The sequence below is a fragment of the Salminus brasiliensis genome, chromosome 12 (assembly GCF_030463535.1).
Source record: "Salminus brasiliensis chromosome 12, fSalBra1.hap2, whole genome shotgun sequence".
Classification (NCBI taxonomy): Eukaryota; Metazoa; Chordata; class Actinopteri; order Characiformes; family Bryconidae; genus Salminus; species Salminus brasiliensis.
Genome location: NC_132889.1, coordinates 35,168,418 through 35,188,637, shown reverse-complemented (window position 1 = coordinate 35,188,637; position 20,220 = coordinate 35,168,418). Strand labels below are relative to the sequence as shown.

At 44.8% G+C, this 20,220-nt stretch overlaps 2 protein-coding genes across 3 annotated transcripts; one reads left to right on the top strand and one right to left on the bottom strand.

The window, feature by feature from the left end:
- Positions 1-947: 947 nt before the first annotated feature.
- Positions 948-11,466, bottom strand: snrnp70 (small nuclear ribonucleoprotein 70 (U1)). Its single transcript, XM_072693303.1, has 10 exons — positions 11,285-11,466; positions 10,362-10,515; positions 10,108-10,170; positions 9,922-9,976; positions 9,756-9,820; positions 9,594-9,656; positions 8,367-8,448; positions 3,221-3,322; positions 2,792-2,891; positions 948-2,636 (listed from the first exon to the last, which is right to left on the bottom strand). Exons 2-10 carry the CDS (start codon positions 10,506-10,508, stop codon positions 1,823-1,825), a joined length of 1,491 nt encoding a protein of 496 aa, XP_072549404.1. The 5' UTR covers positions 10,509-10,515; positions 11,285-11,466; the 3' UTR covers positions 948-1,822.
- A 596-nt stretch (positions 11,467-12,062) lies between these two features.
- Positions 12,063-19,890, top strand: rnf113a (ring finger protein 113A). Of its 2 annotated transcripts, none has more exons than XM_072693299.1 (10): positions 12,063-12,178; positions 12,510-12,589; positions 15,743-15,841; positions 16,041-16,148; positions 16,404-16,513; positions 17,359-17,465; positions 17,571-17,660; positions 17,743-17,836; positions 18,893-18,999; positions 19,699-19,890. In XM_072693299.1, the coding sequence occupies exons 1-10, from the start codon at positions 12,073-12,075 to the stop codon at positions 19,764-19,766; spliced, it is 969 nt and encodes a 322-aa protein (XP_072549400.1). In that variant the 5' UTR covers positions 12,063-12,072; the 3' UTR covers positions 19,767-19,890. The 2 variants fall into 2 exon arrangements, with proteins under 2 accessions (XP_072549400.1, XP_072549401.1); XM_072693300.1 differs by having other exon boundaries at positions 12,087-12,178; positions 12,514-12,589.
- The last annotated feature ends 330 nt before the right edge of the window (positions 19,891-20,220 follow it).

The window sequence follows — 20,220 nt, the reverse complement described above, 5'->3', positions numbered from 1 at the left end:
AGTGATGTTGAACCAGCAATAGCTATTCACTTTCTGATTATACTAACTCCCAAACTAGTGCCTAGTCTGTGTTATATAGTATTAGTGTGGAATATGAATTTGGGACACAACCGCATTAACATAAATACACTGGTCTAGCCAACCTAACTTAACCAGCTCTCCAAGTTCAGGCTTGGGAACAATCATTTGGATGTAAGCTTGGGTTTTTAACCATGGGTTACAGCTATTGGGTCTTTTTAGCCTTGTATGTTATATGCTTAAATTTAAGGGACTAACTCCCTGCCCCGTCAACCCAAACTGATGAAGGTTCACCAGGTAGGTAACAGTCTTCAGACTGGTCAACAACATTCATTGACCATTTATTGCTTAATTGTGAATCCATCCAGTCTCTCTTCTATTTTAATTGTCTTCATTCACTCTTGGTCTCGGTCTTGGTCTGGGTCATGGTGCAATCTAGAGCCTTCCAGGAACCACAGGGGAGAGGAACGTATACTCCCTGCACAGCCAGGGCATCACAGATTTTAGGTAATATGGCAGTGGTGGCCCAGTAGTTAGAGCTCCGGCCTCTTGATAATAGGGTTGTGGGTTCAAAACCGAGGCTTGGCAAGCTACCACTGTTGGGCCCCTAAGTAAGACACTTCACCCTCTCTGATCCCCGAACGCTGGAGTTGGCTGCCCACTGCTCTAGGTGAGTGAGTGTGTGTCCACTATTATAGATGGGTCAAATGCACAGGACAGATTTTGCTGTACAGAGGACAGTGACTGATACTTGTACCCTTTTTTATTTATTTATATTTGCCCTGATCACTCCTGTACGCTCTAGGCCAGGTCTGCCCCAAACAGCACGAGGGCCACGAACAAACACCAGAGCGTCTGCCAATCCAGTAGGCAGTCCCAGCCCATAACAGTGCTTACAAAATTAAATAAATAAAAATAAATGAGTCACATTTCATTAAAAAAAAAAAAAGTGTATTTATTAAAGAGAATAAAGATGCAAAACACAACCCAAAAAAGAAAAGGGAAAAAAAAACTGCCACAACAGGTTCACTGAACATTTATACTTTCTCGAACAAGTAAAGCTAATTACAAAAAGAAGAGCAATTTGTGAACCTATGGCAACATATTCTTGATTAAAAATCACACTTGTCTCGGTTTGGATGAGGGGCCGCTGCTAAGTGATCCACATAATGAGAAAGGCAAACAGAACTGTACACGAGGAAGCTTTTGAGCAGCTGGGGAGACATTAGTAGTGAAGAGTTCAAAAAATAAACAGCCAACATATTCATCTTAAATACATCCTACCTCGAAATGACGGTTGCGGTCGACTATTACAGAAAAATACCCAAAGACTCTACACTCTCAAAGCGGACGTGTGAAAATATGCATTTTATTCATTAGGAAATACAGCTGCTCTTCCAGTTAGGGACAACACACTCTGCTACCTTTAACACAACCACTAATGGCATATTTAATACAGACAGATAATTGCATATTTGTGTTAATATCGGTCAGATAGGCTGTGTGTGCTTGTGGCCAATTTAGAAATAAAATTAGAAAACTAAACTAAGATTCTGTATCAAATTGTGTTGAATTTGTTCAAACTAAAAAAATGGATTGTGTTAAAGCTACATGTCCTTTACTGGACCAGCAGCTATGTCCAGATATGCACTGTTTTTTTTGTTTTTTTTAAGCCATGCATGGGTTAAGTGTAGTTCTGGACTGAACTGGGACAGGCTTAGGCCTGATCTAGGTCCTCAAAACTGGTCCTATGGTTTTCAGCACATCTGTTTTTAGAGTGTAGACTCTAGCCCCCAAACTATATTCAGTATTCTTCACCCGGAGCCTCCATTCTGTAACCATTCTCATTAGAAGCATAGCCCTCTCCAGACTGCATGGAGTCTTGGTCCATCATGCCCATAGCCAGCCCGTCCTGAGAGCCTTCTTCAGACTGCGGCGGGATGGACTCCTCCCCTTCTTCAGCCCCGTTACCCAATCCTTCATGCTCTCCAGCAGGGTTCAGCATTGAAGCGTGTCTATCCTCCCTGCGTTCTCCTCTCTCGCGGTCGCCCCTGTCTCGCTTATGCTCGCGGTCCCTATCCCGGTCCCTTCTCCTCTCCCTATCCCTGTCTCTGTCTTTATCTCTATGACTTCTCTTCCTGTCCCGGTCCCGCTCCCTTTCTCTGTCTCTATCCCTGTTCCTTTCCTCTCCCTCCATACCCCCCTCCTCACCTCTGCCCATCTCACCTCCACTGGGGTCCTCCATTCCTCTCTCTCCTCCCTCTCCCATGCCATCAGTCATGCCGCCCATGCCCTCCTCTCCTCCTTCAGCTCCTTTCCCTCTCTCCCTGTCCCTCCTGCGGTCCCTGCTCCTGCTCCTCCTTTTGCGGTCCCTCTCCCTGTCGCGATCCCTGCTCCTCTCTCTGCTCTTGCCCTCCCCCTCTGGTCTCTCCCTCTCCCTCTCCCTCCGCCGGCTGGCACCCTCCTCGACGGCTCCTCCCATCGGCCTCTCACGCTCACGGGACCGGGTGCGCCTGCGCCTTTCTCTGGAACGAGAGCGGCGACGCTCACCGCGTTCCTTATCGCGCTCACGACTGCGGTCGCTGCGGTCTCGTCGCTCGCGCTCACGGTCGCGGTCACTGAAACCAGAAAAGTATAGATCAGCGATCAGGATACAGCTAAAAAGATGGTAGAAGATGCCCCATATTATACACCATGATCTTATATTTATAAAATAAAAAAAAAACATAATAATAAATAGTCCTCCCACCCCACCACTCAAATACACACTCACCCCCCAATAGGTCGGTCATCATAGCGTGACGTGTCGTCTCTGCCCGAGTGCTTGATGTTGACATCTGCACCACCCCTTCTGGTACCACCCAAACCTCCACCTAGTAGCCAAGCACAAGGGTAATTACATTATATTAAATACATAAAAGGGCAACTTTACTGGGTCTGAAAGCTAAGGACGCAGTCAAAGGAGGCTGAATTCCTTGCACACTAATAAAAAAATAATAATAATAAGGCGCCTCAGTTCTAAAAGTCCTCAAGCGATCTATTCTTTGGGACCTGATCATGAGAGTCATGGCTTGTGACTAAAACCACCAGGCCATAGTAGTAGTGTATTAGACCACAATAGCATGCTTTAAAAATCTACGCATAAATGATGAGGCACCAAAAACCTCTGCAGGCCATATTAAAGAGCTCAGATGCTACTTACCAAGCCTACGGGGGTGCCATCCTTTCACTGTGCGACCTCTCTCTACATCCACAAGAACTCTCCGGCCATCAATCTTTTTCCCATCCGCATGCTTGTAGGCAGCTACAGAGCAGGAAAATGAAGGGGGGGGGGGGGAGGGAGAGAGGAAAGGATGAAGAGGAGGGGAAAAGAGGAAGTGAAAGTGAGAGAGAAAGAGAAGACCATGAGGAAGAGGAACACATGTTGCAGTATTGTTTTAGAGATCTCTTACCTGGAGATTGACAGTTTGACGCCCATGCAAGTTCATAGAGAAAGCGCACGCTTACCTCAGGTTACTGACAGCTGTGAGGTAGCAAGAATCAGCACTTGTGCTATCAGTGACTAATCAGGGAGATCTTGTCCCCTTTTTATATTTAATTATTGCCCATTAGGGGTAGGTAAAAGCAGGCTAGCTATGAAATTACATACATATTACAAGCCAGTCATTTGTGCTGGTAATTCTGCAGAAATCTGAAACTATGGGCCTGCATCATCACTGTTGCCACATGAAGGAGTAACAAATGTAATACTGAATAATGCAATAGTTATGCACATCCCAGAACCGGGAAAGTACATAAATAATTTTGAAAAAGGGATACGTCAATCCTTTAGTGCTGTTGCCCCCGAGCACAAGCGGGTGCTTCTTCAACACTATGGACTGAAAATGCAAAAAAGCCCCAACAGCATGAGCCTTACGTCAACCAAAGACACTGCAGGTTTAGTAGACAGAGGGCTGGAGAACCGGGAGGACACACTATTGATGCAATAAAATAATAAGCTAGACTAAATAAAACGAGAATACAGAGAGCATATTCTAATACTTCAATAGCTTGGCCCAACCTGCTGATATTTATAGCGCTAAAACACAACCAGGTAGCCGCAGGCATCCAATTCATTTACATAAGGTTTAAACACTATTGGTGAAGGTCACAAATACATCCAATGTTCATTCATAGGTCACCGCAAACTGAAAGAGTACCATGAAGTAAAATCTGGCTGACATAAAAAAAAAAATCAAAAGTAATAAATAAGTGGATGCAAATTAATCCTTTTGAACATTAAGCAGCCAGTTAGCAAGTAACACTTATTTTATTTATCCGATTTGCACTTTTTAAAATTTATTTATACCCATTTTCTCTCCAATTTGGACTGCCAATTAACCAACCCCTACCTAGCACCCCCGACCCCTTGCATACCATGCCCCAACACTAGTAAAGGCAGACTACCACACACCCCCTCCAACACATGCACAGACAAGCTGCCCAATCAACACGCCTGGAGCAATGTGGGGGCCGCCATGTACCCACCTTGGAGAGAAGGGCAATTGTGCTCTAATGCGGCCGATGGCCAGCAGCATGACCGGGATTCGAACCAGCAATCCTTTTATGATAGTGAAAGTGCCCTAGTCTGCTGGACCACCCGGGGCCCGGTGTACTCCCCTTTTTTTTCCTTTTTTTTTTTTAAGCAGAAGCAACTCCTCAGGCCGTGAAGTTGGTGTTTAGCATGCCGCCACCCCGCCTATTTCCAAGGGGTCAAGTTCGAACATCAGTTCAGCTCGTCTTACTAGAACTGGGATAAATATTACAGCAGTATTTACAGTGTCCATTAGCCTAGCTGTCGCTACAGTGATTTATTTTCCCACGTGAATGGGCCCCACTGTTGGGATTTTTCTGATGGCAATGACATTATAGGTCAACCAATAGGTCAGTTGGGCCATACCACAAAGCCTTCTGTCATTTTCAAACTCATGCAGGGTCTCCCATTATCCCTCACACACATACACACATTCTAAAAGGGTCTCAGTAAGCCATGAACAACCATCCACTTGCTCACATTCAGACACATGGGTACAAAAGACAAAAGGAGCACCGATTAAACAACTGAAGGTTTCTCATCTTAATCTACTTATTCACCCATTCAAAAGTATTGATCATATACCCACGCTATCAAAGTCGCCAAAAAAAAATGGTGCCAACATTTATCCCTCCCCAATTTTCAGTCTAGGAGTCATTTACCTGTACACGCTACCTTACCATAATACCTGGCCAAGGCTGGAACCCATCGATGGTTTAGCCCCTCGTAACGCAGCCTGGTGATTCCAGTATGACACTCGAACGTAAGCAGCAAAAACTGGGATACAGTTGGATTTATAAAAGAGGAAAAAACAAAACAAAAAAAAACCCAGGATCCATTCCAGACAGATGCACTGGAGGAGGTCCACTCAGCTACTCTGGTCTGCACAGTAGACGATGGCCTTCTCGGTAGAAACAGGTACAAAACCGTGCGTTCTTCTAGCCTAGAGGGCCTTACCGTCCACCCTCATATTCTAGCCTGACCCATCTTTCTCAACTCGAGGGCCTTACCGTCCACCCTCACATTCTAGCCTAGAGGGCCTTACCGTCCACCCTCACATTCTAGTCTGACCCATCTTTCTCAACTCGAGGGCCTTACCGTCCACCCTCACATTCTAGCCTAGAGGGCCTTACCGTCCACCCTCACATTCTAGTCTGACCCATCTTTCTCAACTCGAGGGCCTTACCGTCCACCCTCACATTCTAGTCTGACCCATCTTTCTCAACTCGAGGGCCTTACCGTCCACCCTCACATTCTAGCCTAGAGGGCCTTACCATCCACCCTCAGCTCAGCTACCAAACGCCTTTAAAATATGAGGGCCTTACCCAAAACCCTCTCTACTCCATAAAACCTAGAGGGCCTTACCCAAAACCCTCGATATTCTAATTAGACTTCTTATCAGTAAGCAGAGGGCCTTACCAGCAACCCTCTTTTCAAAGGATCTTACCAAGAACTCCTGTCCTTTCCACACAACACACACAGGGGCCTTACCAAAAACCCCATTCAGCTTGCATGTTCCTGTTCGCAGACCTAACAAGCCCCTAATGAACATTCTGAAATTTTAGATCGGTGAAACTCCAATTACAGGTCAAGTCTCACTACTTAGGGTTAATCTCAAATTCTAAAATTAAGAGCAAGATTTACACAGGTGGGACTGTGTGCGGGGCGTTTTGTCTTTATTATTAAAAAGGAGAGAAATTGGAGAAGAATATGGTCTTCAGGTTTCTCTACAGTTCAACTGTTCTAAGGGGGAAAGGGGGGGGGGGGGGGGCGTTTAACTGCTCGCTCAGATGCAAAACATCTAGTGTGTGGTTTGTTACGTTTAGCCATGTAAGTAACTCCTGACTCCCTTGAGCTGTTTGAGAGTTGTTGTGCTTAGTACTGGTGATTAACACAGGATTGCCTTTGGAGAACCTATGCCATTAAAGCCAATCATGATTATAATGGCTGTATTCTGTCCTGGTCCTGGAGATCTACCGCATCTAAGGCCCTGAAGGCCTTCATTCCATGGATCAGGTGCGTTTGATTAGGGTTGGAGTAAACTCTAGTGTGGACGAGCTACAGGACCAGGCTCGAGCAGCACATTTGCCAGTGAGACCTTCCGAGACAAGTTATGCCGGGGATCTTAGTCAATAAGCAATGATTGATCCGTCCGATTTTCAATTACTCTAGGAAAATTAGAAATGCACATTTGCAGAATTTCTAGTCCGATGACAACTAATACACAACTAATTTTTACATTGTTATAATCCATATATTTAAGACGAGGTCTGAATTTATTAGTTTTGACAAACGCAGCTAACCGGCCAAATTTCCAGAATTGAGCCTCATTATATGGAAAAGTAACATTTACTAAAGAGGATAAGTCTCACCTAAGGTCTTTTATCACTGTAACTCATTATTAAAGCAGGGTTTTGCTTCACACATGCATTAAGTAGGCTCCTGAAATAGGCCTACACAGCTCCACTGGTGTCTGCCAAGCATTTTCATGCCAAGGGAATCCAATACTGGCAGCCCATAAATGGGGTAATCACCACTGAGCTCCTTAACCCTCACAAAATGATGACCATCTCAAACCCCTCAAGTTTCGCCTTCTGCCCTCAGTACAACTGACCTCACAACCTTGCAGAGTACAACCTGCGAGTCATCCTCTATATACAGTGGCTTTAACGGCACAGGTTGACCTCAGACACCCACTCCCTAAGCCTAACCCAAGGAACGTTCAGTGACCAATAGCAGCAGAGCGATACTTAAGGCCTAGACCTCAAAACGAGGCAAATGTAAACCTGACTTGGTCCAATGAACGTGTGCCTTGTTCCAGCCTAGCAGTAGATGAGGGTGTAAAGAAATCTTACCCATCATACAAACCCATCATACCAACCATATACTGAGCTGTGGTAGTAGGGTGTAGATGTATCAAAACCATCACCATGATCTGCAAGCCAGCTCTGGCCAATAGCCATCAGAGATAGGCGGCTGCAGTAGCAATGAGAACAACACACAATTAATACACTGCATAGACCTGCTCTGCAACACTTCACTAAATCACAGTCTCACCTCAGCTAAATAGTTCACTTTTTTAAATGAGGGGAAAAAAAGCCACTTTATTGAACAGACAGACAGGTGTAGAGGTTTAGAGAGTCACCTTGACGCTACGGAAAGGCTTAGCCTTTAGCTTACCGTCGCCGCTCCAGCCGGAAACACACACTCCTATGTGTCACACTACCTAAACATTACAGAGATGCCATACAGTGGCAACATTCATCAGAACGTGTGTGTGCAGTGGACTAAGGCACAGCGTTAACCCCACCACCCAATGCCCACCCTTTCGCTTCCCCACCACTTCAGACCCCATAGCCATGTGTGATGCACCTCCACATTCACACCTGATGCAACACAACACACAGAAAACAGAAGAGTCCGTATAGGAGCACAGATGTGAGCAGACACTGACATTCATACAGACACACAAACACAGATGAAGGGTCACTGGCTTGACCTTTTGGAGTTTAGCTGTATTTTGTACTGTTTGGTGAGCACGTTTCAGTGCAGTTTTAACTGCATTAACTATTAATGCATCAGCTAAAACGGAGGTGTTTAAAAGTGTGGGAATGTCTAGGTTTACTGCGTTTACAGGATGTGCTGAATTACTTAAAAAAAGTATGATTTTAGGCAAATAACCCTCTAAAACGACCACAAATGCCCTTTTAAATTTTGTCTAGAGGCAAATAACACTTTATCATAGCAGAAATATCCATGGGTGAGGTCTACTCACAGTGCATGTCTCGCTCATGTTCATACTCAATGAAGGCGTAGCCACGTGGTTTTCCCGTCCTCTTGTTGTATACGATGTAGATCTACCAAAAAGGGATAAAAGGATTAGATGAGGAAGCCATGTATGAAGGGCAACAGACAAACACTATAAACAGCAACCACACAGGACTGTTAATAGGAACGTGTAAAGCCCATTTACCATCAGATGGGTTAACAAACGGTGACCGTGGTTGTCTGGCCCATTTCACACTAGACGTGCAATGCTGCTAAATTAATCTACGCCGCCCATCACATTTCCCCACAAAAATACACTCTGGGTAAACAAGTCTAGCGGTTTTTGGGCCAAAACAGTCCAAAATGCAGTACACAGTAACTACAACATGCACACATCCAAGAGTCACACTGCGGGACACGTCACGCAAAGCAAATTACATAAACATTAGCTGCTTAATACAAACAAAATTACCACAACATGCCTAACAGAGGCAGATAAGGTCAGGAATTTGGATGTCGGATGATCACCTCCCTGACTCAGGTGCAAGTACTGGATGGAGCACCAGCCATCGTTCCAGAGAACACAGCTCCACATGTCAATGCCAGGGGGCTTTACACCCCTCTAGTCTAGGTGGCACAGTGCCAGTAGGTAGAGTCCTGTTCTAGAGGCAGGACTTCTCTACCGGGTCAAGACAAACGGCATGTGCACATCTGTGTCAGCAATGGCTGCAGCTTAAAGCAGCTGAATGCATTCATTAGAAGGGGTGTCCACAAACTTCTGGATAGTGTATTCACCTACCAATATAGTAAAGTAAACAGCTAGCTAACCAAGTAAACACCTGCAGACAGCAGTGAGCTCATTTAGGCCATACACAGGCAATAAGGACTTTTGCAGCTTGTGTGAGCGTAGCATGCAGCTTGTAGTGGTGTGTACAGGGTTGTGGGTTCGATTCCCGGGCTCGGCAAGCTGCCACTGTTGGGCCCTTGAGCAAGGCCCTTTACCCTCTCTGCTCCCCGGGCGCTGGAGTTGGCTGCCCACCGCTCTGGGTGTGTGTGTGTGTACTCACTGCCCCTAACACATGTGTGTGTGTGAGTGTGTGTTCACTACCAGATGGGTTAAATGTGGAGGACACATTTCGCTGTACAGTGTACACTGTATAGTGACAAATACGTGCACCTTTACCTTTAAAATAGGTGCTGTGGAAGGTTTGACATGTGCGTACTAACAACTTACTCGTTTAATAGGACCATAGACTTCAAACTCACGGCGCAGCTTCGACTCCGTAGTATCATAATTCTGTGTAGAAGCAAGAAAAGAAACACCAAGACATTGCATTACAACATCAACGTCAGAGGCTACACCGTTTCAGAGGCTACTTAAACTCAAAGCACTTACAATTCGAGCCACAAACAAGGTCTTGAACGCATCTCCTTGAGCATTTGGATCATTGTGAGGATCCCCTGCAAAAAGAAAGGAGATACAGAGGTCAGGAGGAGTTCATGCAAAGGCTGGATTGTGTAACTGTTGATCTTCTACAATCTACAATGCTTTGCATACTTACACAACTTCAGCTCTGTCTCCACCACCGTTTGCCTCCTCTCCATTTTCTCACGCCTCTGTAACAAGGATTCGTGAAACGCAGCCGTTAAAACAATGCCACCGCACACGGACGCATGGTCTTACTACTGCTCGTTCCACTCCTCCGGGGTCTAACCTGTCCACCAGAAGCAAATTACAAGACGCTCACCTTTCTTTCCAACCGCTCCTCTCGCGTTTCTGCTCTTGTGGGTGGCGGGGCATCTCTAGGGTCCTGATTGAGATAAAGTAGTGAGGTTAAAATACAGATTAAAAAAAAAAAGCACTTAATCACACCTCTCAAATTCTGGGTCCTGAAACCCCGAAGCCCTCGAGCCAGCTGTGGCCGCTTTCCTACTTCAATCACATTGCACATGTTCATGCAACTGAAAGCTTACTGTGGTCAGACCTGGACACTGGCCATACCTCGAAGTGCTTGATGAAGGGGGCGATCCCAGAGTACGGCTGGTTGTGATGCTTTTCATGGGGCAGCTTCTCCAGCTGCGGCAGGAACGGAATGGGGTCCCGCGGGGCAAACAAGGCCAGCAGGTTAGGGGGCAGAAACTGAGTCATTGTTCACCTAGAAGAAGTAGTTGTGATGGAGACATTTAACACCACAGCACATTACAATACATTAGCACCTTATTACCATGTTATTACACAATTCAGGCATTAGCTCCATATTACTGCACAGTAAGTCATGTTTGTGAAATAACAGCATCTCTTAAATAACCCAGTTTTGGCTCATTATAGCTACAACATCTGTACTGAACATCAGCAGTAGTGAGTTAGCTGGCTAGCTAGTTAGCTTAGCTTAGCTGGCTAACAGAGCAGTAGACGTAGCATAGCTAGCTTAGCGTCACTTGGTTAAATATTACTTATTCGAGTTAGTTTAGCAAACCTAACCCACCAATACAAACTTTAATAAAGTCAAACTCATAAACTGAACCAGACTGACCAGCAGAAACTAAGAGAAATGTTGGCTAGCGAGACTTAGCTAGCTTTGTTAGCGAGCTAGCTAGCTACCTAATAGCCATGTTTCAATAAGGGAGCAAACGGCGCGGCTTAGTCCCAATCAGCGCATTCCGGCGAGGTCGCCTTAAAAGTGCGCAAGTGTTCCATCGAAGCCGCTGGACTTAGCGCGTAGTGTTCAAGATTAGTCTAACAAATACTCACTAAACCGTACACTTAAGACCGCAAGCGTCTAACCTACCTAGGACGCAAATGCTTGCTTGTTCACTCACTCGCTCGCTCGCTCACTCCCTCCCTAATCCCCTAGCTAGGACACAAGTGCGCTTATTGGAGCACGGCCTGCTCTCTCCGAGGCCTCGTGTCGGACATTAAGTTACCTCAGCTCCGCATTCAATCTCGAAACAAAACCGCCGAGCTCCGCGGAAAAACGGTATCCAGGCGCTCCTGAAGACGCTCCCAGTGCGGGCTAACAGTCGAACCCCAGGGTTTGCTGGTTTGGTGGCTTGTTTTGTTGCTACTCGCTGCTTTCGCTCCTCTCCGCGCTGCGCTCGCGCTTAAAATGGCGCCACGCCGTAAAGCGCAACAATAATCGAGGGCGTTGTTCACGACAGTAGGCCACAGTTGGCGGTAGGGTCGTGGCTACCTTTGCAACGTCTCTCAAACCATTAACCCATATTATTATTATTATTATTATTATTATTATTATTATTATTATTATTATTATGACACACAATATAGCTACAAAAACGCAATAGCTGTAAAAAAAAAAAAAAGCACATTTAAAAGCACACAGCTAGTCAACTTCTAGATGAGAGCCATTACTCGCCACTTCCACAAAAACAAACAAGCAGTGCTACACAGAACCATAAAAACCTTCAGAATATAAAAATAATTGAATATGGATGAAACCTGGAAAAGTGGTGTATGTACGTGAAATCTCCAAACACAAACAAACACCTAAATGTGTCCTACGGGCTTTTTAGTCCCTGTAGTATAAAATAAGACATGTTAAGCAAGCAAAATACCCCATACCCCAACATTTTATTTATAGATACAATAATATATATATATCTACATTAATAAAGTAACGTTAACTGCCCTCCTGCTCCAGGCCGAGAGGGGGCGCTGAGGTTAAACGTGCCGCTGCGCTCCGGTCCCAACAAAGATGGCAGAGCCCGAAGAGAGCAGCAGAGCTACCTGCGCGTTTCTGTTCAAGAAGTCCAGTAAGAAGTTCTGCGCCCGGAAGAGAAAAGCCAGCGACAGCGATGAAGGTGCCCTTTATCATCCGTGTCTCCTGCTTTAATGAGCATGAGGCTAATGTTGACTCGGGGGGCTTCTGTTCCAGCCCAGCCTGCCTCGAGCCTGGTTTTGGTTCTGCTGGGCTTCGTTTAACAGATCGGAACCGCTGCTCCGTTTAAGGTGGATTAGGAAGGATGGAGTAGGAGATCAGCTTCGTGTTTACGTCAGGGATCCTGAGTGGGTGGAGAGGGGTGGAGGGGGGTGGAGAGGGGTGGAGGGGGGTGGAGGGGGGTGGAGGGGGTCTGGGGTTAAAGGCTGTAGCTCGATTTGAGGGTCAGTGTCAGTAACTCTGTAATTTATCAGACAGAAGCAGCGATGAGGAGAAAAACGCCGTGGTCCGAAGAGAGAAGAAAACCAACGCTGCGAACCCCATGATACAAAGGGCAGGTTTACTGTAGCATCAGTGTGTGTGTGTGTGTGTGTGTGTGTGTGTCTGTCTGTGTGTGTGTGTGTGTGTGTCTGTCTGTGTGTGTGTGTGTCTGTCTGTGTGTGTGTCTGTCTGTGTGTGTGTGTGTCTGTCTGTGTGTGTGTGTGTGTGTGTGTGTGTGTGTGTGTGTGTGTCTGTCTGTGTGTCCCTGCCCCTGTCTGTGTGTGTGTGTCCCTGTGTGTGTGTGTCCCTGTGTGGGTGTGTGTGTGTCCCTGTGTGGGTGTGTGTGTGTCCCTGTCCGTGTCTGTCTGTGTGTGTCCCTGTGTGTGTGTCCCTGTGTGTGTGTCCCTGTGTGTGTGTCCCTGTGTGTGTCCCTGTCCCTGTCTGTCTGTGTGTGTGTGTCCCTGTGTGTGTGTGTCCCTGTGTGTGTGTGTCCCTGTGTGTGTGTGTGTGTCTGTCTGTGTGTGTGTCTGTCTGTGTGTGTGTCTGTCTGTGTGTCCCTGCCCCTGTCTGTGTGTGTGTGTGTGTCTGTCTGTGTGTGTCCCTGTGTGTGTGTGTGTGTGTGTGTCCCTGTCCGTGTCTGTGTGTGTGTCCCTGTGTGTGTGTGTGTGTGTGTGTGTCCCTGTCCGTGTCTGTCTGTGTGTGTCCCTGTGTGTGTGTCCCTGTGTGTGTGTCCCTGTCTGTCTGTGTGTGTGTGTCCCTGTGTGTGTGTCCCTGTGTGTGTGTCCCTGTGTGTGTGTCCCTGTCCCTGTCTGTCTGTGTGTGTGTGTCCCTGTCCCTGTGTGTGTGTGTGTCCCTGTGTGTGTGTCTGTGTCCCTGTCTGTGTGTGTCTGTGTCCGTGTGTGTGTCCCTGTCCGTCTGTCTGTGTGTGTCCCTGTCTGTGTGTGTGTCCCTGTGTGTGTCCCTGTCTGTCTGTCCCTGTGTGTGTGTGTGTCCCTGTGTGTGTGTGTGTCCCTGTCCCTGTCTGTGTCTGTCTGTGTGTCCCTATCTGTGTGTCCCTGTCTGTCTGTGTGTGTGTCCCTGTCTGAGTAACTCTGTACTGTGTGTATATATATATATTACTACATTTAAGGCATTTAGCAGACGCCCTTATCCAGTGCTTTGCTATTTACCCAAGAAAAACCTCAACTAGTTAGAATAGACTAATAGTTCAAAGATACCTCAAAGCTTTAGACATTGCTAAACACAATACAATAAGGTGACCATAGTACTCTGTTATTCACCCAAGTACTCTCAGAAGAGGAGGGTCTTCAGTCTGGGTTTGAAGACAGCGAGCGGCTCGGCCATTCGGACACTCGGGGGTAGTCCATTCCACCACTTCTGTGCAGGACAGAAAAAAGCCTGGACGCTCGTCTTCCGCAGATTTTGAGGGATGGCGGGTCGAGCCGAGCCGTACTTGAAGCTGGAAGGGCTCTTTGTGCGAATCGGCTTTTGACCATCGCCATCAAATATGGAGGGGCTGGCTGGTCCAGTCTTGGTTCTGTAGGTCAGCGTCAGGGTTTCGAATCTTATGCAGGCAGCAGCTACAGGAAGCCAATGAAGAGCGAACGCAGCAGTGGAGAGACATGGCTGAATTTAGGAACGTTGAAGACGACCCGTGCCGCTGCATTCTGGATGAGTTGCAGGGGTCTGATGGTGCGTAAAGGGAGACCAACCAGAAGAGAGCTGCAGTAGTCAGGTCTGGAAGTGATGAGAGACTGAACGAGCACCTGGGCGACTCTCTAGAGAGGAAGAGTCGAATTCTCCGGATGTTATTAGTAATACTACTAATGGTAGATAAACAAGAACCTGTTAATTGGCACAATGCTGCCTAATGGCATTAGTCCAGGTGTGGGCTAGAGGGATATAGAGCCCCCAGCATTGAGCTGTGGAGCTGTGTGAAGAACTGTGTTCTCTGAAGTGATGGTTGGTGCTCCAGTGATTTGTTGGGAAGTCTGATCATCCAACATTTGGATCTCACTGAAGCTGCTGTCGCTGAATGCAATCAGATCCTTACTCCAATCCCACTCCAAAAATCTAGTAGAAAGCCTTCTTCCCTGGACAGTAGAGACAGTTACTCCAACTAAAGCAGGATCAACTATTAATACCCTTGATTTCAAATAAACAATGACTGAGCAGGTGTCCTAATACTTTTGTCCATATAGTGTATATACATACACAGTACAGTGCAGAAAAAAGGCACCTGTGAAAATCAGAGTTGTATGTAGCTTTATTTGCTCAGTAAAACGTGAATATGTTTATAAGAACAGATATTAATAACATTCATTAAAAAAGTAGAAGTTTCACGTCACCGTTTTCATAAAAAAGTAAATTAGCTGCTTAAATGTGAAAACATCCGGAGAATTCGACCCTTCCTCTCTAGAGAGTCACCCAGGTGCTTGTTCAGTCTCTCGTCACTTCCAGACTTGACTACTGCAACTCTCTTCTGGCTGGTCTCCCTCTGCGCACCATCAAGTCCCTGTAGCTTGTCCAGAATGCAGCGGCACGGGTCGTCTTCAATGTCCCTAAATTCAGCCATGTCTCTCCACTGCTGCGTTCTCTCCACTGGCTTCCTGTAGCTGCTGCCTGCATCAGATTCAAAACCCTGACGCTGGTCTACGAAGCCACGAACTGACCAGCCCCTCCGTACTTGATGGCAATGGTCAAGAGCCCTTCCAGCTTCAAGTACGGCTCGGCTCGACCCGCCATCCCTCAAAATCCGGGGAAGACGAGCATCCAGGCTTTTTTCTGTCCTGCACCAAAGTGGTGGAACGAGCTTCCCCTGGGTGTCCGAACGGCCGAGTCGCTCGCTGTCTTCAAACGCAGACTGAAGACCCTCCTCTTCTGAGAGTACTTGGACGATTAGAGTACTATGGTCACCTTATTGACCTGTGTTTAGTAATGCTTAAGCTTAGAGGTATCTCTTGATTTATTGGTCTATTCTAACTAGCTGAGGTTTTTCTTGGATAAATAGCAAAGCACTTTGTAAGTCGCTCTGGATAAGAGCAATTGAATGACACAATTACCACGTTATCTTCATTTCATTCAATCCAATCACATCAGTTTCAGACTAAATGTAATGTTTATATATAAATGGATTAACATCTACAGCTGCTTTAATGTTTGTGTCCCCTTCAGTGCAAGTTTTCTCTGTATGTTAAATTCATTAACATACCAATCCCAATTCCAGACAAAGAAGGTGGAGCGGGAAGCCGTCTCATCAAGTGACAGTGAGGCAGACAATGAAGCCAAGAAGATTACAGTGGCTTATAAGTCTTCCCGCTCAGCGGTGAGAAATCCTGCCTTTATTATCAGCATCATTTAAAAATGGCTTCCTTTGCATTCATTTACAATCAAACTACATTCAGTTTAAATTATGTATTCTGTTAATTAAAAGTTGCTGACTTTATTATTTACTGTGTAAATGTTGTTGCTGATGAACTGTTTTTTTTTTTTGTTTTTGTTTTTTTTTTTTATATGTGAGACAGAAACCAGAAGGGCCGGAGGACATGGGGGCCACAGCCGTGTATGCACTGGACACAGAGAAAGACAAAGACGCTCAGGCCATCTTCGAGCGCAGCCAGAAAATTCAGGAGGTGAGGAACGAAAGTGTTCCAGTCCTCAAAATAAAAGTTGTGACCTTATCTGTTCTGTAACCGAGCAGTGATTTGTTGATGGTGATCTGTGTTTTGTAAACCCATGAGAGTGCTCGGGGAAAGCAGGATGAATTAGGCGACAGTGATGCTGACTCTTATACTGTTTGCAGTGTTCTAACCTCCATGCTTTTAGCTCTGAGTTTTCTAGTGTTTTCTAGTGTTTTCTTATTTACACCTGCCCTCCTCGTTTTCTAGGAACTATCAGGTAAAGATGACGATAAGATCTACCGTGGCATGAACAACTACCACAAGTACATTAAGCCTAAAGATTCCACCATGGGCAACGCGTCGTCCGGCATGGTCAGGTAAGTGGTCCGGGTCTAAGGCTTTAAGTCACCACAGAATCGAAATCGTTCTCACAGCTAAGAAATAAAAAAAAATCTGGGAAAGGGCTGCTTTCAGGGTTGCAGTGTCGTCACAAAGCGGGAGATTTTATGTCTCGTCGCTGTCCAGTAAAAAACATGTATCTCACATGGTTCCACTGTACAACAGTGCATGAAAAGTAAAAAAAAAAAAAAATGTAATAAAATAAGTTTTTATTCCGAGTAATTTCAAGCATTTCTATTGGTCCATTCATCTAGAATTATTTACACAGTATGCAGAAGCAGCTACCGAGTTCAAACCATGGAGAAAACTACAAATGGTCAAAACCGAATTCTCTGAATGTCCTTCACTGGACAGCATAGATGCACAATCACAGCATTATTTACATATCACTTATTCATAAAAGCAGTTTAAAGGGCTTTACAGTGTAATAAAACAATACAATTATGGCATAGTGTAGTGTAATCTGGGCCGTCTGGAAGACTTCATAAATTTAAAAAATTGTCATGGTCATGCAAAAACTGTGTATCCATTTTTAAATATTTACATTGTGTCAATTTCATGATGAATGGACCAATAGAAATGCTCCAAAATGACTTGGATTAAAATCCTTCTTACATTATTTTCTCCTGTAAAGATGACCTTTTGGAAATACAAAGAGTTTTTGGGTGAGTGTAAGTGTAAAATGAATGAAATATGATCCAAAGGAAGCAATCTAAATAATGCTGGATGATAATACTGGATTTTTCACTGCTGACTTTGCACTTTAACCACAAATCAATTTCTCCTGCCTCTTATAACTGCTTCATACTGTCCTTTGTTGTAGGAAAGGGCCAATCAGAGCCCCTGAGCACTTAAGAGCTACAGTGCGGTGGGACTACCAGCCAGACATATGCAAAGACTATAAAGAGACTGGCTTCTGTGGATTTGGAGGTGTGTGGAAATAAGGCTGGAATATAGAAACACAGTGCTGCGCTTCTTTTCTCAAATGCGAGTGATCTCTCAAGGCTCTAAAGTTGGTCTTTCTTTGCACTACAGACAGCTGCAAGTTTCTACACGACCGCTCGGACTACAAGCACGGCTGGCAGATCGAGAGGGAGCTGGACGAGGGAAGATATGGGGCCAATGGTGAGCTTTTCTGGTGTATGATGGGCATTCGGGCACTGTTTGGATCGATTTGCATGGCTGTAAAATTCTGTTTATTGTACAGATGAAGAAAACTACGAGGTGAGCAGCGGTGACGAGGATCTGCCGTTCAAGTGCTTCATCTGCAGGAATTCGTTCAAGAACCCCATTATTACAAAGTGAGTGCCCAATATGAGCTGCAGGACTGTGGTGTTTTAGGTGAAGCCCTGGGCTGTATTAGGTGGTTGTTCTGGGTGTATGTGTGAGTGCTGAGGTAGGAGTCAGAGGACTGTGGAGCTTTAGATCATCTTTATAGTTGTAAGTAGTTGAAATTGTGTAAATTATGATTTTTCACAAGTAAAAATATGACGTGGTGTGTGGGGAAACCTCCAACATACCATTGTTTACACACTACACACTCACCTCCACTTGCCATTCTACCGAAGTGTGAAATGTAAACTGTAACTTTTGTGTATGTTAACATCATATACTAGATGTCCAAAGGTTTGTGGACACCCCTTCTCAATGAATTCATTCAGCTACTTTAAGCTGCACCCATCGCTGACAGGATGTGCAAATGCGTGCATGCACACACCCCCCCCGCTTGTCTAGTCCCTGTAGAGAAGCGCTGCCAATAGAATCGGACTCTCTGGAGTATATGAATATCAACCTATTGGCACCATGCTGCCTAATGCCAGGCGTGGGCTAGAGGGGTCCAAAGCCCCCCCAGCATTGAGCTGTGGAGCAGTGGAAGAACTGTGTTCTCTATAATGATGGATGCTTTAGGGGTGAGGTGAGGGTGGTGATCATCTATTCAACATCCTGAGTCACTTTATTTATATAGCACCTTTCAGACAAATACAATTGAAATTCAAGGTGCTTCACAGGTGATTGAAAGTAAAGAAAGTAGAGGGAACAAATTAAATTAAATACTTAATATAAAAATAAAAAGTAAATAATTAAGATTAGTTAAATAATAAAACAAAATTAATAATGAATAATGGTAGACAAAATAAAACAAAATATTGCAGATAATAAAAAAAACTAAAGTGCTTGAGAGATTACACTGACACTAACTGATCCAAGATCTATCTACAATCCTGTTTAATCCTCTGTGAGGCGAGCTCGGTGTCTTCCTGTATGTAGCTGATCTAAATGAGAGGTGGTGGCATGGGAGTGTTCATGTCCTTAAACAGCTGCCCTGATAACCTCTAATGTATTTTTCTGTGCTTCAGGTGCAGGCATTACTTCTGTGAGACCTGTGCTCTTCAGCATTACCGCAAGTCCAAGCGCTGTTACGTCTGCAACGAGCAGACCAACGGTGTCTTCAACCCAGCAAAAGGTAACCCCCACTGCTCCCTCTAACTCCCTCTACTCACAGATGCAGAAACCAGGGTCTAAATATTTTAGACTTCCAGATGTTCTTGGAATTTCTTCTAAAGAGAAACGTCAAAATAATACTTACGATTTTAAGTTAAGAAGAAAGGACCTCTAAGAGAAATTTCTTTCCTAAGACACATTTGTGAATCTGACCCCAGATCCAGAAAAGCTTTCTCGCAAACGACATACTAACTTTCCTTAATTCCGTTAAATCTGTGCAGTGAAGAGTAAAACTAAGCATTCAATTAACAAATTATCCTTGTAAATTATCTAGCATGACCCTGGACAACCTATTTTTTTATTTATTTATTCATTCATTTTTATGTAAAGACAGTCAGTAAGGTTTGATTTCCACTTTTAATCCAGTTACATTAAACATTTATATTCTGGTAATTCAGCTATAAGAAATCTTGGAAAGTTTCTTGGAGCTTTTTAAAGAATAATTTGTCTTAAGTATGAGGTTTAGGGGGTTTAAAAAAAAAACATATTGAAGAAGAATTTCTTTTTGTGGATCCATTCAGAACAGAAAACCAGCTCTCAACAACACTGGCTCGAGATTTTTCCAGAGAAGAGACTCTGCACCGTGTGATATGGTGAAAGCTCTTGGCTTATATGCTGTGTATGCTGTGGTGTTGTGACCAGGATTTTCTCTTTTCTTTAGAGCTGATGGCCAAGATGCAGAAACGCCAGGCTGCCGCAGACCAACCGCCCTCAGAGGAAGAAGACTAGAGCGTCCCAATTTTTCTTTTTTTTTCCTTTTTTTTTCTTCTTTCTAATCCCTACTAAAACCAATCGTTGTAAATTGTATTATCAGAACTTCCTAAATAAATCTTGACCTTTTTTAGTGACCTTACTGATTACTCAGTGTTCTTATTCCCTACAACAAAACTACAGGAGAAGCAACGCCAAGTCTATTAAAAACACATCTACAGGCTCTTGCGTTGGAGTGTATTTATTAATTTGCATTCTAACACATCCAACCGCACTGATGCCTCTGTATTCCCACACCAAAACAGCTTCATTTATTTATTTTAATACAGCGGCTTCCTTTGTAAAGCAAAGTGTTGAAGGATCTTCAGATCCTTGACTTTGTCTCACCTACCATGTAGATCTTATTAGTGAGGTCAATCTGTTAAAGTTAAATGGTGTTAATTACAACAATATTCTGATTAAGTTAAAGTTC

Excerpts from the sequence above, each read along its gene's own strand:
- snrnp70 (XM_072693303.1), bottom strand. The coding sequence starts at position 10,508 with ATGACTCAGTTTCTGCCCCCTAACCTGCTGGCCTTGTTTGCCCCGCGG. Across the intron at positions 9,977-10,107 it reads AGGAGCGGTTGGAAAGAAAG|AGGCGTGAGAAAATGGAGAG; the intron begins GTGAGCGTCTTG and ends TCCTTGTTACAG. Across the intron at positions 8,449-9,593 it reads TCTATGGTCCTATTAAACGA|ATCTACATCGTATACAACAA; the intron begins GTAAGTTGTTAG and ends CCTTTTTGGTAG.
- rnf113a (XM_072693299.1), top strand. The coding sequence starts at position 12,073 with ATGGCAGAGCCCGAAGAGAGCAGCAGAGCTACCTGCGCGTTTCTGTTC. Across the intron at positions 12,179-12,509 it reads AGCCAGCGACAGCGATGAAG|ACAGAAGCAGCGATGAGGAG; the intron begins GTGCCCTTTATC and ends GTAATTTATCAG. Across the intron at positions 17,837-18,892 it reads AAGAACCCCATTATTACAAA|GTGCAGGCATTACTTCTGTG; the intron begins GTGAGTGCCCAA and ends TCTGTGCTTCAG.